This window comes from Trachinotus anak, unplaced genomic scaffold, assembly GCF_046630095.1.
Source record: "Trachinotus anak isolate AG129_WGS33_773 ecotype Australia unplaced genomic scaffold, CSIRO_AGI_Tana_v1 ptg000019l, whole genome shotgun sequence".
In the NCBI taxonomy this organism is placed as follows: Eukaryota; Metazoa; Chordata; class Actinopteri; order Carangiformes; family Carangidae; genus Trachinotus; species Trachinotus anak.
This window is the reverse complement of record NW_027273870.1, coordinates 16,070,709-16,087,500: the sequence shown is the minus strand read 5'-3', so window position 1 is coordinate 16,087,500 and position 16,792 is coordinate 16,070,709. Positions and strand designations below refer to the sequence as shown.

The following is a 16,792-nucleotide window of genomic DNA, read 5'->3' as shown; positions in this document are numbered from 1 at the left end:
CAAATATTAATTTGGTATCACCAATTGAAGATCAGGTTGCTGCTCACTCGGTCTCAAGCTGCCGTCAGCAGCGACAACAATGATCAGCAGGCCACTTTAGCTTACAGCCACACCTTCAGTTATGGATGGTTGAAAGTTTTTTAATGTTAAAATCTTTATTCCAGCTCAGCCCTGACGTACTATATTTCTTCTATTGTCAGCAAGTCCCAAGAAAGTGGTTTATTTTGAGTCTCTGCCTAGCACAGCCATTAATACTCACTACAGCACCGAGTCCATTGCAGAAAATGGACAAATTAACAGGACAAATGAACCCTGAGGCAAAACAGTCACTGTCAAAGTCAATGTCTAGGGAGCCATTTCAGGGGTCATGTTTAAAGGTGAAAGGGTCAAAGGATGGCGGTGTAAAAGGTCAATAGGTGAGAGGGGTCAGTGCTGTGCTGACCTGTAGTGTGCCCCCACCTTTTCCTCTCCTCACGTCTCCTTTTCCCTTCCTTCCCTCCTTCCCTCTGTCCCCAGTGTTTCAGCAGGATTATGGGTCTCTCCTGGGGACGGAAATTGGCTGCTCCTCCAGTCTCTTCACCAGCCAGGCAGGACAGATGCAAGGTAGGTGGAGAAAAAAGACAGAGAGAGAGAGCAAATGTAAGAGTAGAGACAAATTCAAAGTGTAGGTAATGATTCAGGTGTATGTTCAGAGGAAGGCACAAAGATTAGGACAGATGGTGGTGGAGCAGAGAAGGAGAAAGACTTCACTATGATAACGGACGAGCATACACATAATATGAGGACAAGATGCACATTGGGAGACACTGAAGGGTTTAAGATTGATGGCAGGGGAATAGAGAGGCTGTGATGCAAAGGAAAGGTGGGGAAAGATGAGAGAAGAGGTGACAAATGAAAGAAAAGGGAGTTAAATAAAGAGGCAAAAGGGGAGAGAGGGCGTCTGAAGTCTTGAGTGAGACTAAATAGTTTGTCAGGCCGGCTTAATGCCTCACTTCCCCAAAGAGCCTCCTGAGATTACCTGGACTATGGACAGACATAACCTGTCAACACACAGCTTGGCAGATTGATGGAAGTGACAGAGACAGGTGTGTGTGTGTGTGTCTGTCTGTGTAAGCAGGTTTTTTCTGTGTGTATTAAGGTGTGTGAGTGTGGGTTGCTGTGTGTCTGTGGGGTTACAGTATTGAATTGACCTCTTCCCTGAGGAGAGAATAGACTCAAGGGATCAGTAGTAGTAGAGCTGTACTCAGTGTGTCAGCTTAGACTGTCACTTAGATCTTGTGTGAGTGAATGTGTGTGTGTGTGTGTGAGAGAGAGAGAGAGGGGAGGGCGACATTGAAAGAGAAGCGTGTAAGGAAGTAGACTGAGCTCATTTTATTGGTTGTACATGAAAGGGAGACTAATTTTTTCTGTCATTAGCTTCATCGGCTCATGTCATCTCACCCCTGCCTTTCACTGCTCACGTTCAAAGTAAAATATAATCTTGACAGAAAATTGAAGCTGCTCATTCCACATTTACACTGTATTTCAGTAGCCCCACGTAGTTAAGGGATAATTCTGATTCATTACAACTTGGGTCTTATTTTTGTCATTTTAAACATCATTCCTATCTGTAATAAAAAAAAAAAAATTGCACTCACCAAGGTAATTGCTGAGATCTGTGAATGCCTTGACATTGCTTCGGAAGTTCAGGTGGGAAAGAAACCTGAGCAGAGCCACATGACAGTCAGCTGTCACTTGTAGCAATGAGCCAACGGAGAATTATAATTCAATTCTGATTCAGTTCTCCCCAGCTCTGTGGAGCATCTTGGTGTCTTTGAGTTTGTTGTTTTGGTTTTAGATTCTACGACTTTACTGTTTTGGTTCGCTCTCATTGCTTTCATCAGCCCCTTTTCCACATGCAGCTCATTTCAACAAGGGTCTGATTAACCCGCTCTACACCGCCTGCCTGATCCCAAAGTTGAAGATTTTGTTCATATAGACTCCAAACAAATGGTTCCTTATTGCTGGATTTGCAGGCAATGGACAATTACTTGCTAACAAGTTTGCCATGCCAGTTTAGTGAGGTGAAAATACAGGTAACCGATGGCAACATTGTTTTTACAGCCTGTTGTGCTGCCCTCATGTGGCCTGATTTAATGAATGCAGGTTTAAATAATCTGGTTAACCTGCTGGATTTGTCATGAATGCTCACCATGTCAATTTGATCACTACAGTGTTAACTAATAGAAATGAGACCAACTACAAAAACCCAAGACAAACAAAGACCCAGGTTGTAATGAACTGGACCCATCTTTTACCTAAAGTCATTCCTATTCTGCACTATATTTATTTTTTGGTTGATCCTTACAGTATTTGAACGAACTGAATGGAAAACGTGTCTGTGTTTTTTTCCAGGGTCACCGTACTACTACAGTGCGACATCACGGGGGACGGGGCCTGCAGCCACTGCAACAGCTTCCGCCTACGACCGCCACTGACCCCTCCTACCGAGAGAAGAGGAGGATGAGGAGAAGGAGACGAGGGAGGAATAGAAGGAAGGATGGATAGCACCATCACTGCTCAGTACAAGCCTGCCTACGCATGAGTATTTGACGTCAGTGAAGTTTGAATTTTCTTTGATTGACACGCCAACAAATGCACTGCTGGGCTGCAACACAGACAAATTGTATCGGTATTACATTAGTGTGGCGATCACAGGTGACGATTTGTAAGCAAGTAAATTTGGACCCTCCCATGATATATCAATGCTTGGTATCCCTATCTTGTTTTTAATCATCTACAAATCCAAGAGGTCAGTGGACTATGTGTGAAGCAGTGACTGAAACCGTAATCTGTATTGTGATCTTCTGGGTAAAATGTTGTGTTTTCAAGTTGGGAATATTTTTGATGAAATTATTTGAGCTGATTAGACCAAAATCACTTTTTCAAACAGTCTTTTTATGACCTGACATCATTCAATCAATTTTCTATGCCATGCTACGGAGAAGTAAAGACAATCCAACTCTCATAACTTTGAATGACCAAAATCACCCATATCATTATCATTCTAGTCTCTTTGCTGCAGATTCAACACATTTCCCCTGGGATCACAATGCTTAAAAATGGGATACCCTCATTTTTAATGGGAGCGTTCAGTTTCATTGTTGCTAAGCCCCACCCGCCTTAATTACTGTTAATACGCCTGTCAAGCTTTGCTTTCTCACTAGGTACATATGCGGTTTATAATGATAATACATTTTTTGTTATATTTGAAACAATGTCATTGATTTTAGACTGAAGTAAACAAAACAGCTTGTCATTTCTAGCTGCTTAATTTCGCAGGGAGAGTCTATTAACTGCAGCGTGCAAGCACATTAAGCTAGGATATACCTTTTTAAGTCTTCAAACGGGATGTTTTGCTTTGGATGAGGACTTCGTCAAATGTATTTATATTGTGGATTATGTTGGTTGAGGCTGCAAGACTGAAAACTTCCCTTAATCCAGTGACAGAGCTGCACACTTTATCTTTAGCTCTGATAGCATTCGGGACTGTCTTTCACACTGTTGGGGTCATGAATGGGTTTTTTAAATGTGACCTGTAACCCCACAAACTAATGTAGTTGGTTAATGATCTTGGGCTTCTTGGACTTATAAGTAACATGAGGTTACTACTGTAGGTCGTACCACTCATGCTAACATTTGCAGTTTAAACACAATTTAATCAAACATTACACTTTATGTTTTTGATTTCAGAAAGACTAGAAGTCTACATCCTTCAAACTCTTTAAAAGTATTGCTCTTACTACATCACCATGCATATCACTTCAACATGTGGAGAAATCCGAGGCTTGACAGGTCTGCTGTGCTTAGTTACAGTTGCGAAGCTATGATGGTATAATTGACACTGAGGGTGGGGTTTAGCGAAGTGTCAGTTTCATAGATTGTGGCCACATTCTAATGTGTTTGCAGTTGTCCAACAGGGAAATCTGTATCCTCACATCCACACTTGCGTCTGAAGTGGTTTGAAAGCCACTGACCAATGGACAGGCCTTTGAGTGAAGTACAGCATTAAATCTGAGCCCTCCACTGTTAAAAGAACAGTGATGAACATGTTCACATCAGGCCAAAATCAAATCAACCAGGGAGTGTTATTGTACAGGAAGGTGCTATCCTACCTCCCCAGCCAAGATTTAGTCCTGATCAAGAGCTATTTATATGGGAGGAGACACAGAGTAATATATTAAGAAGCTTTTCTGCGCTGCACTCCGTGATAAGAGTGAATGCCTGTAATGATTTATAATATGTGTCACGCCGTTGTGCTAGAATAGTGATGATGATGATGATGATGATGATGATGATGATGACGATGCAGTGAAATATGAAATCTTAAAAACTTTCAATATGAAAAGAAGTCTTTGTTTATAAATGTGATCCAATTGCAATTTTCTTGTTTATAGTTTGTTGCCTGGTATCAGTTGACACAGGTGCCATTTAATAAGACGCCATTTTTATCTGCTTCCTGAACATTCAAAAGAAGAGCTAGGAAGCAATGGCACCCTCGCTTTCTCTCTCTCTCTTGCGCTCTTTCTATTTCTCTCTTTAAACTCCCCAAAGATGGGCCCCCCCTAGTGGATCGGCTGACAAACTACAAAAGCACAAAGAGACTCAATCATCATTTAAAGGCACCATTTTACTTTTTTGACTTCCTTTAAAACCATGAAGTACTTCTTCTTCTCCCCTTCTTGAGTGATTGTCCTTGTGCTGTTAAACATTCTGAAATTGTTTCTATAAAAGCATCGCTTTTGTGAAAAAAAACAAGTGAAACTGTTTTCTTCTTTTTTTTTTTTTTTTTTTTTTTGTTTGTCTCCTACATCAGTTCTGCACTGTGACAATGCATGACACCAGGGTCGAGGCCTTACCCACTCAATGTACAGACAGAGTAGGACAGATTTGCCCTTCAGCACTGATCTGAAATCAGTGTTTTACCCCTCCCAAATGTTTGAGGGCCCACGATGTTGATCTTGTGAGAGGGCAACATCTTCCTAAACCTGTACGTCGCTTCTTGTCTCACTTATGTCCATACAAGCTTTGTACAGTAATCAGTGAAAGAGAAGAGAAGTCACAATGTCAATAGCAATTTCAATTATTCACATTTGACTTTAGATTTTAGTGATGGAGCTTTCTTTATGATAAAAAAATTAAGAGGTGTGTGGTGTTGTTTTAGCCATCGTCTGCAAGTGTTTACATATCTTTCATTTGTTTGTTTGTTTGTTTGTTTGTTTGTTTGTTTTGGGTATGTGTGGCTGACCGTAGCGCTTCATTGCTACTGTGTAGTTTTACTAGCTAACAGATTGGAGGCACCAAATCTGCAGCGTGAGACATAAAATATAGCTATATAAACATATACCTATGAACACTGAACAAAGCTGTTAGTTTCTCAATCTTTGTTGTTTCTGGGTTTTGAAATAGTGATAGAGTGGATCCTTTTACATTTGTAGACCTTAAAAGTTGTGCATACACAACTCTAAAGAAGATTCTTATAATGGCTCACCTGCTGTGCTGCCGGCATGCACCACAGCAAGAGCCTTTCCTTATTTCTGTCTTTCTCTCTTGAGCTTTCTGAGGCATTATTGAACCTGAACCACACCAGCTGAAAACAAGGACAGTGCCTTTAGTTTTATATGTCAACAACCCCAACTGACCACGAGTCACTAAAACAAGATTCAGCCCCCCCCCCCCCCCCCCGCAATTCCTCAAACAACACTCTATCTGCCCGTGCAAGACAGGGCTGTAGATTATATGAAGCCTTCCGCAAACAATTAGCAGAGAATTATTTCAATACCAACATCAGACAATTATTTTCATTGTATGAACAGCAACATTGCAGCTGTGATAACAGGACCTACACCCGCTCTAGATCTGTGCACCATGCATCACAGTCCTGCGTATCTCCTATCACATGGACATCTCAGTTATAGATCCTGTCATAACATTTGTAATGTTGAAAATGCAAACTCATCGGATTTTAAATATTCTTAGCCATCCACCAGCTTTGAAAAAAAAAAAAAAAAAACATCTAACGGAAAAATAACGAAAACATAAAATTCATTCTAAGAAGGGTTTCTCAGTATAAGACATACAAAATCAAAGATGGTGCAGGACTCCTCCTCACTCATCAACTGAGCCTGAAGGTGTATAAGTGAGATTTCAGTTTTAATCGCTAGTATTGCTGCAGCATAGTTTCCAGCCACCAGTGGCAGCACTGAGCGCTTCAGTCAGCGAGCGAGGAAGGAATCCTGCCTTATACCGATGAAGAAAAAGAGATTGATTTCTGTTGGAATAAATAATTTAGTTATACGTTTTTAAATTTATTATAAATTGATACGTTTCTAGTCACGCTGGCAGTGTGATGGATACTTGTGTCGGTCTGTCAGTTGCTCAATCCCCCATTTTGGACTGAAACAACCTATTGCCATGAAATTTGGTACAAACATTCATAGCCCCAAGACAATGAATTTGAACTGACTTTGATCATTCCCGTAGATTTCCTCTGGCACCACCATGAGGTTCACAGCTGGTTCAAGGTGAAAATGCTCCACAGCTGTTGAATGGATCACCATGGAATTTTTTGCAATTTGTTATCACTTTGGTGATCTCCTGACTTTTAGCCTAGATTGTTGACAACAAATGGCAAACATAGTAGACGTTATAGCTTTTAAACGTTGCATGTTACTATTGCCACTGTGAGCATGTTAGTATGCTAATGTTAGCATTTGGCTCAAACCACTGCTGGATCCAAGTACAACCTCGAAGCGCCACACACCCACAGTCTTGTTATTTTACAGGTACTCATCGCTGTTTTTTTCACAGCTTTAAAAGTCCCAGAGTAGAGTTCATATTTTACGTATTGACCAGTATCAAATCTTAATGTGAACGTCTGTGTTTGAAATATCCAAATTCAGTTTGGCATCCATACAGGACTGCAATACATGGTACACAGCCCTGGATCAGGGTTACACAGGACCCCAGTGGCTTGACAAGGAGTGAACACTGAAAAAAAGGCACAAAATATACAAAAAGACCAACAGACATTTTTCAAGTCTGTTCATCAATATTGCTTTTTTTTTTCTAATTAACCAGAGCGTCTTATAAATGAATTACATCCCTTTTCCACAAACACACACACACACACACACACACACACTACTGTAAACATGAGGAAATATTGATTGAAAGTCGTTCTCCTTGAGGAGATGACTCCGGTCGATCCTCCTGTGTCTGCTCACGAGAGGCTGCGACACCCAACAGGACAAACTTCGACGCCTGTTCTCCAGTGTAGCCAAGAATCCAGAGATACATTAACAGGATTATTTGTTAACTATGCATCTCATAGTGACACAGCTTGCCTTGCCATTGCTTTGACCTAACTGATTCGCATGGGGAGAGCATGGCTTTTCATTGGCCCGCAGTCGTTTCGATTGGCAGCCGTGACATTGACTGCGGCGATGAGGGGGGACTGTCATTGTGGGTGGTACTGTAGGAAGCATGGCAGGCAGAGGCCACACGCACACATAAATATAAGTACAGACACACACTCTCCCTCCCTTTGTCCTTTGCAGACTGGTGATCGCCCCTCCTCTCATGCCCCTGTGTTCCCCAGGGGAGGCCAAACCTGCTGTGCCATCAGAAGCTCATCCCAGCTTTTTTCTCCCCCTCCCTCAGCCCTAATCTCATCATATCTCATGCAATCGTCTTCCCCCCTCTCTCCTCTCCTCCCGTCCTGTAGCTCTGCCACACCACCAGGATTAGGAATATTAAAACTATTCTGTTGATTTCAAGCCCGTGACCTTCCTCAAAAAGTCCTCCCTCTTTCTTCAGAAAGCCCTATTAATCCTTTTTTCCTCTTACTTTTCTCTTTGACTATTCAGACGTGATGCTCACTGTCCTGTCAGAAATTCTGCATAGGAATGAAGCATGGTGTTTTGTGCCAAAGCGAGGTCATTTCAATGGCAATTTTGCTGCCAGTATCTTTATTTGGCCAACAGTATTCTGTGAGATCACGTCTCACACTGTGTTTTCTCTTCATGGGGCTAAAGAGCCTTTAAAACACAAAGATACACAAGTTAGTTTCAGATCAAACTAAGACGTTTTATTTCCAGCACTGCCACAGTTTACTGTCCATGAAAATACAATTGCATCCTGAAATTTTTATCCCAGCTCCAAGTCAAATAGGAAACTGAAATAAATGCAAATCAGTTTTTTTCTTTATTACGATTTCTCACCAAGTGTGCACCGCCTGACTGTATCTCAATATGAATCCATGAAGATGGCTACTGCCTTTGTAAAACCTGAGGGGATTTCAGCATCACATCTTGACAGCAATTAGTGGCACAATCTGTTTCATGCTTGCTGATATAACTAGGCTCTGGACAGATCTCATACTGAAGTGTTACTATGTTCTGTACATCTTAATATTATTCAACTGTGGAAGAGGAGAAATACACACGACTCAGCCTACAAAAATTGACTGTGCTTTTTAAGCAGATGTTTCAATCAAAAAAAAAAAAAAAAAAAAAAAAAAAAAATTACATGATTTTTCACCTTACTGTGGCCTTTCGTGTAACAATCTGGAGTTTTTTTGTGTCCATGGCTTCCTATCTGGGGTGTTCAAGAGATATTTATATCTGTGACGTTTTGGTATAAAAAAAAATTAATAAAAATATGAACAAGCAAATGACAGAAAGAAATACACTCGAAAGCAAAGACAAAATTAGGTTTAAATGATTCATCTTGCTCTATTCTTCAAATTCAAATGCGACAAAAAGAAAACATATCTGTAACATTCACCAAAGCCTGTGATGCCTGTTTTAAATGATAGATTCTTGTACAAAAAACATATAAAATAGCAGAAAAGACTTACAGATACAAACACAAAATGAAGATAAGAAATGCCTTCAAATATTCTGGAGGGGAGGATTTAAAAAAAGTAAAAGAAATGCTTCTTTAAGAAAATGTGTATGTTTTTTATTCAATTTTCTAGTAGTTGCAAACAAAAACTTGGTGTTTTTTCTCTTTGTGTGTTGTGTGTTGTCTTAATATTTGAATGTATTTTACTGCAGTGCGAATTTGCCAAAGATATCATATCATTTGATTTCTCTCCTTGATTTTTTTTGTTTTTTGTTCCTGAATTGTGACCAATTTTGTTCAGAAAACTGGAAATAAATGGTGAATTTGATATTATGCTTATTTTTTTATATTTCTCATTAATAATATTGTTATTTTATTTCCTGGGTTTAAGTTTACTGTGAAATATTAAATTGCAGTTTGCTTGATGCATCTCTTCATACTCAGTCTGTGTACCTGTCCATCCGTCCACCTGAGTGACTGTTCTTGGTGAATTATTCAATTTATGTACCTGTAATGTGAAGCTAAGAAGTAATTATTTGTAAATATTTGCCATAATTTTATTGGTCCTTCAGAATAAAAAATAATTTTTTGGAAAATAAAGGTTCTGTGTCAATGTTTGGCTGCACATTTACACGCATTTTTAATGGACATCAACGTGCATACAAACAATACACACACATAATTACTGCTGGTGTAAATGTCACATTCCTCGACATCCAACCTCAGTCTGGACTGTCGCAGACTTCCAGAGCTGGAGGTTGTTTGTGTCTCAGTGTGACCCCACAGCTGTGCTTCCATCCTGGGGATGCAAATCTCATCTTGGGGCATCTGTCTGGGGGCAAAGGGAGGGACACGGCTGAACCCCCTCCCTCACCTCACCCCAACAATCTGAGTGCATGGAGTGTCCCAGTGCTGCAGTCTTGGCTGCTGGCCGAGTCCAGGAGGGGGCAGAGGTGTGTGTGTGTGTGTGTGGAAGGAAGGAGGAGGAGGAGGTATGGGGAGAGGGGTGATAATAGGACACAAGCCATGACATGGCGACAACACGCCACACACACAGAAAACAGCACACACCCAGCTTGAGACATAGGCTGGGCTGTCCACAGCTTGGGTGCCTGCCCAAGACACCAGAATGGATATAGTGTGTTTTTGTGTGTGGGCATGTGTGTGCGCGTCCAGGCCCATTTTGGTTCCGTGCCAACTAAAAGCAACCCTGTAAGCTACTGTAAGAATGCACCATATGACAAAAGATAAGCACTTAACTAAAAGGTAACCATTACTGTGTTATTCCAGCTATCAGGACTGGATGAACTCACTAGAAGGCGTTAGGGCAAAAATTAGTTGTGGACCCCTGATTGGCAATTTCACACACATACACACTCCCCAAACCCACCTCCAGTCAATATCCCTGTATGCTTCATACTTCTGTAGGTGTTGTCTAAAAATGACTTTGTTTCAAGGAGCATTGCACTGATTTTACATGCTAGTCTTTTTCTGTAGGTCTGGTGGAGGGCATGAAGGTTGAAATTTGTGACTGTTTAGTGACATGACAGAGTTGAATTGTGGGAATTGTAGGATCTAGTGTTTTTAGAGCATGACTAATACAGTCGGATAGCTTTGGCCCTTCTACTTTGGTTCTGACCATTCTTTTTTAATCCGTCTCTGACACTGTCAACTAAAATATTGAGGATATTAAAAAAAAATTTTGACACAGGGCCACTGAGTACTAAAGGTGTCAAGATAAAGGTAGAAAAGAAGGAGCCACCTCTTCAGTTTGTGTTGTGCTTACATGGAGCACATCACCAAACAAAGTTGGAATTAATCAAATTGCTAAAAACAATCTGAGGCATTCAGGGGTACAGGCATTGGATATGATACAAGTAATGACAACATGGACTTTAGATTTAGGCATATATTTTATGAAAAACGGAAAAACATGGACAAAAATCAGTGTCAAAACCACACTGTGTGTAGGTTAACAACAAATAAAAAAATAAAAATAAAACAATACAGGCACAGTTCAGATTCGATATATCTAATCTGATTTAGTTTTGTGAAGTGAGGTCCCACTGAAAGGCTGGATTACTCTTTAAATCCTGGTTACCAACTATCATAAAACAAACCATCATTTCTCAAAAGACTAAAGAAATTTTCCCAAATGCTGACTGTCTGAATGAAATGTTTGAAATGCTTGTCTGACAGATGCAGTGCTCATGTACCACCTGTCAGATCAATGTCTGCTCCAAAGATAAAGGTTTGACAGTGTTTAGTTAGTTAGAAAGCAGCGCGACACCTTCTGCCCTCTTTACTCTCCTACTCTTGCTCCAGATTACATAACATGGCTAGGTACTGACACGTTCTACTTCTCCTCCTCATCCCCTCCTCTCCCAGCTCCTCTGGCTCCCTATACAAGAGTAGAAGACAGACAACAGTGGTACTTATGGAGGCCAAGAAGTCATGCAAATTAACGTCAGTCAGCATTGGTATATTTTGGCCCTTCAGAGCCCCTGTAGGGAGGACGTGTGGGGCCAACTGAGTATAATTGGTCCTCGGCTGATTAGTGAAGAGGGGCTCATACAGGAGAGGGAGGGGGATGAGAAGAAGAGATGGTGAGAGCAGGGCCTTTGAATCAAACAGGAGAAGGAAAAGAAGAGCTGACACAACATACAGAGGAAAAGGATGGAGCAGGGAGAGTGCTAATACATATCCATGACTGCTGCTGTGTGTGCGTCTCCACTCTTTCCACCCTTTACTGTTTCTCTCCAAGTGCATTTATCCTGCGTTCATATGTTGTGTTTGAGTGAAGAAACATTACTGAAGGTGTGCAGCCGACATTTAAATACTGGGTATTATTTACTGTTTTCTATTCATTTATTCAAAGCACTCCTCTAGTTCATTACAACTTGGGTTTGATCATTCCTATTAGTTACAATAATACCGTGTTCATCAACTTCATTGCTGGGATCTGGGAACATGGTGACACTGACTAAAAAAAAAAAAAAAAAAAAAAGTCAGATGGGAGGAGAAGCTAAATATGGAAGTTACAGAAGGTGATTAACAAAATGTGGAAGATCCGTCACACCTGCACCAATTCACTGACATGGAGGGAATTCTCCGGGGAAAACTTAGTAAGCAGTTAAACCGACGGCAGAGATGTTTGAGAGAGCGTGGATCATTCGATGTAGAGCACTCGTATTTTTTCTGTTACAATGGTTATAAGATCTCTATGAAGTTGCAAGTACTTTATCTTGTAACAGGAACTGACAGATATCTGGTAATAAAATCTATAAATAGCAAGTAAAAAAAGCTATTATGAGGAAATGAGAACAAATGACCAATGGCTGACAATCACTGAAGACATTTTCCCAGTGGAAAAACTGACACACATATTGAGACAACAAAAAGCACAACTGGACAAAAAAAAATTGAGAAAAAACAGTGTACAGGAGTCAAATGTCAAGAATCAAATGTCAACAGACATCAACAAGGCTATATGAATGTAGCAAATGTACCTCCCAAGCACTGTTTGCTCTATGTTGTTTGATGTTTTTAATTTTTAAAGAATGAATAAAGATTTAAGTGGTAAAAAAGAAGTCAGACATGATAAGAAAACACAAGCAGTCGTATGATCATACAGGTTTTAACAACTCTATCACCAGAAAAGGAACATCAGCATTGTTTGTTTCAGATTATGGTCCAATTTTAATATTTTGAAATTCTTCTACAATAACTGTGCGTGTAAACTACAGTATGACGAAGCTCAGAGGAAGATTGTGGTTGTGGTTTGTGAGAAGGTGAATGTTAATTGCAGGTCCACAACACAAACTCCTGCACAAAAGTCAAACATGCTACACACCCATCTACCACCCCAGGCTCCATACCATCACTTTCTTAAAGCTGCATTGGCTCTAAATGCTGCATAATAAACAGTGAGGTGTGGAATTGTTCACTATGGATGTAGTTCTAGGTTCTAAACAAACCCCCAGGAAAGCTGCGCTTCCTTGTAAGAGAAAACGACAGTAAAATGACCACCCAAACTGTTTTAAACATCCTTCTCAGTCTCCGGACCTCCTACACTCTCAGCATAGTTGTGTGTGTACACAGTTTTGTGCAGTGAGGAATTAAATATCTGGCTAGACTGTCTGACTTCACTGCAGCAATGTCACTTTTTTCCAAGATCTCAACGATTATTTTGGTGAGTACAATATTTTCTTCGCAACTGACAGAACTGACAGTCAAAATGAGGTGCAAGTTATGAAAAATCGGAATTATACTTCACAATGGTGGACCCCATTACAAAGTGCTGTTTCTTATTGTTTTGAGATTAATCTGGGGATCATAATTATGTTATTGTTTTAGACTTTTTTTCTAAACTGTGCTTTTTGTTTGTGAATTATTAGAGGATTTGACATCTTGACGCCCTGCTTTTGCTTCATTTTAAGGGGTCAGAGGCCATAAAAGTCAGGAGCCATTGTTGTAAAGGAACCTCACACCTGTCAGTGCCACCTGCTTCTATCATCACCTCTAATCATTTGGTTTTATCACTGTGCATCTCAAGCAAATCTTAAAAAAAAAAAAAAAAAAATCATTCACTGAGACGGAATGAAGTATGCCAGTCCTCTGCTGGGCTGTCTGTTGGCTAATCAAAAGAGGAGAAACTCTCTGACGTTCTGAAAAAAATGTGGTTTGACCTTATCACAGAAGACGTTTGGACCTCACAGAATGAGCCTTTACATGCTTCTCATTGCCCTTTACAGCAGTGTCCATGTTCTCACACACTCACACTCACACTCACACTCACACACACACACACACACACACACACACACACACACACACACACACACACACACACACACACACACACACACAGAGGAGTCACAGAGATGCATTGCAGAGTGACAGTGGTAAAGATGAGCGATACTTGTACAGAGTGCTTATGTGCTGTGTTTCACTCATTAAGGGCCCCCGGACACCAGGAATGACGAGACATGTTAGTTCCATGTAAAGTTTTTTTTCCCCCTCCTCAGCTCGTCACTCACAATCGCTCTCTCACACAGATACTACATGTAACAAATGTCAGACGTGTGTGTGTGTGTGTGTGTGTGCGCGTGTGTGTGTAGGTCAGACCACTGACAGGCATGGAAGCAGCTTGTTGAACTAATAGCCTAACTAATGTGTCTACATTCCCTCCCCCCTCCTTACCTCCCTCACCCACCTCTTCCCTCTGCAAAACTGACATCTATAAACTGAGCAGAGAGATGAGGAAGGAAGAAAAGGGAGAAAGGAGGGGAAAAAAAAGAGGAGAGGAGCAGGTTGACAAGCGGCAGACCCTCTCGCCCTCCCGTCTGACTCCGTCTATCTCCCCCTCGCTCCCTGAGGGTTTGTCTCTGAGGATAGTTTTATGATGAATAGGCCTGTCTAAGCTAACCTAGTGGAGACCAATTAGAGAGAGAGAGAGAGAGAGAGAGAGAGAGAGAGAGAGAGAGAGAGAGAGAGAGAAACAATAAAACAAATTGAAGCAAGGGGAGAGAAGAAGAAGAAGAAGAGGAGGGGAGATAGAGAGGAAGGGCAGATAGGTTAAAAAGGAGGTAGGAGGACTGGGGTAAAGTGCGTAGTTTAAGACAATGCATGTTGGAGTACTACTGTCTACGTGTGTGTGTGCGTGTGTACGAGCTGTCAGTGCTGAGGGAGAGGCAGTGTGAGAGGGGCCGGCCTCTTAAGTCTTAACCTCGTCTGCTGCTGCAGGAGAGGCTTTGACAGCAGAGACGTACAAACAGGACTGACCCTCGCAAAAACACTTCCTCCCTCTCCTCCAGAGAAACCTCTCACTGCTGGGCTCATGTTACACATGTCCCTCCTCCCTCCCTCTTGCTGATTATTCTGTTAGTCCTTTAATACTTTAGTTGCCTAACTATTTTGCACACAAGGTTTCAGTGACACTTTAAATGCACTGGTGTTTGCTAATATATGCATCCGTGATTGATTGTTGCTATTGGTGTTACTGTGGTGCTTTTGGACTGTGTGTCTAGAGACTATCTAGATCAAAGAGTGTGGGCAGGATCACACTTACTTTGCTTCATTTTTCTTAGATCATTTCTCTTATTATAGTCTTTGTCTTGTGATTTAGTTTACAGACCTCTGATGACACCTTTCATTGTTGACATTTGCTGTTGTTTTACATAGATTTTGTTTAAATTGGCTGTGGGGTGAAAAAAGCACTGATTAGTGCGCGTCCTCGTGACCTAAATGAGGTTGAAAATCACTCCCAGTTTGCTACTTAGTGCACCACATTTACGTTTTATCATGCACTCTGTGATGCCCTAAAAACTTCCTACAATAGAGTTAGGCTAGTTACAAAAATACTTTTGGCTTAAAAAAAAAAAAGCCTACAATGCAATGCTTTGCCTTTAATAACTGTGAAAATCACAGTCATGTGACACATTGTCTAGTTTCCTCCTGCAACCCAGAAAATGATATTTAAGGGTCTGGCAGCAGCTGGTTTGTCAGCAGGAGAAGAACTGGGTAAGTTAGCATTAGCACCCCATCCCAGAAGTGGACAGACTCTACGAAGAGTCTGTCCACTTCTTATTAATGTCATTGTTCCAAAATTGGCTCATCAGTGGCTTCTGCTCGATTGATATGCGTGACCAAAATGACGAAGGCTGCGTCACAAATACTTACAAAAAGGTCTTTCACTACAATTGAAAAGCCACAGAATTCTAGTCTAATGGAACTATATATATTGTCTCTGCCCCTTATATCAAAAACTGAAAATACTGAAAATTGGCAGAAACATATATTTTTATATTTATATATATTTTTTTTCCCATAAACCTTAAATTTTGAGGCTATAGCTCCATAGTAAGCCATTCATTCTGGACTTACTCAAACGTCCTCTGCACATCCAGAAGTTCTGAGAGTAGAGGTTCTCCCTATTTTTAAATTCTCTGCTAGTGCAGTGGTTCAGTACCTCCCAACACTTGCCAGGCCACAAGAACACGCTATAGCTTAGAACAAAAAAAAAAAAAAACAAACACTGAAGAACAATTATATAAGTTCACAACGATATGCTTAACACATATTAGCTGACAAAAATCCTGATCTGGAGGATAAACACTTTCACATGTTTTCTTCAAGACTTTTCTTCAACTTTTCCCAATCACCTGTGTTGCATTCATGTCCCATCAAAGTTACGGTAAAATCAGCGTCTAACTTGTAAATGGTGTTTACGTCAACTTTCAAGTCCTAATTACCACAAGGAAGGTTGTACTTTTCTCACAGCTCAAACTTGGCACATAATAATATTAATAATAAAATGGAAAGGCCTAAAAAGCAAACAAACACTAATGTCTCACTTCATCGTTCATGACCAACTGTACAATCACACAACCGTCTGAACTTATCTGTTAACAGAAAAGTGTGCAAGTCCTAACCACAGGAACGCTGCAATATCCTGCCAAACCATGGCTCCACGTGTAGCTCCAGTCTGGCCTGGGATCAAATCCTCACTAACGCTTCCTCGCCTGTGTCTGCCAAGCTAATTTTCCTCCTTCAAACAAACATTTGATAAATGGCCGACTCACTCTCCACTTTCAAAATAGGAAAACTCTCCCCGTCCTCCTCCTCCCCTTCCTCCAGATGATCTCCGTCGTCCTTTCCCCATCTCTGAGACAATTACAAACATCCCACTTCCCATTTATCACCAACAATTAAACAGCATGGACGCAGGCTACTTCATAAGCAGAGAGGAGAGGGTGCGGAGAGCGGGAGGAGACAAATGCGAGTGGAATGAAGTAGAGTCAACAGTGAGAAAGAGAGAGGAAGGCTGACAGCACAATTAAGGTTTTTAATTCTCTGCTTGAGTGGGCCGGTCCAGTCTTTATGCTAATTAGGATGCCACGGCCAT

The 16,792-nt window shown here is 40.9% G+C and overlaps 1 protein-coding gene across 2 annotated transcripts in view; it reads left to right on the top strand.

Annotated features, from left to right (window-relative positions):
• Positions 1-6,101, top strand: part of pax5 (paired box 5) — a 55,631-nt gene extending 49,530 nt beyond the window's left edge. For both annotated transcript variants that reach the window (XM_071504514.1, XM_071504513.1), the window contains exons 10-11: positions 517-603; positions 2,395-6,101. In XM_071504514.1, the coding sequence (XP_071360615.1) occupies positions 517-603; positions 2,395-2,477 (170 nt within the window). In that variant the 3' untranslated portion in view covers positions 2,478-6,101. The remainder of the gene's footprint in view (positions 1-516; positions 604-2,394) is intronic.
• Positions 6,102-16,792: the final 10,691 nt, after the last annotated feature.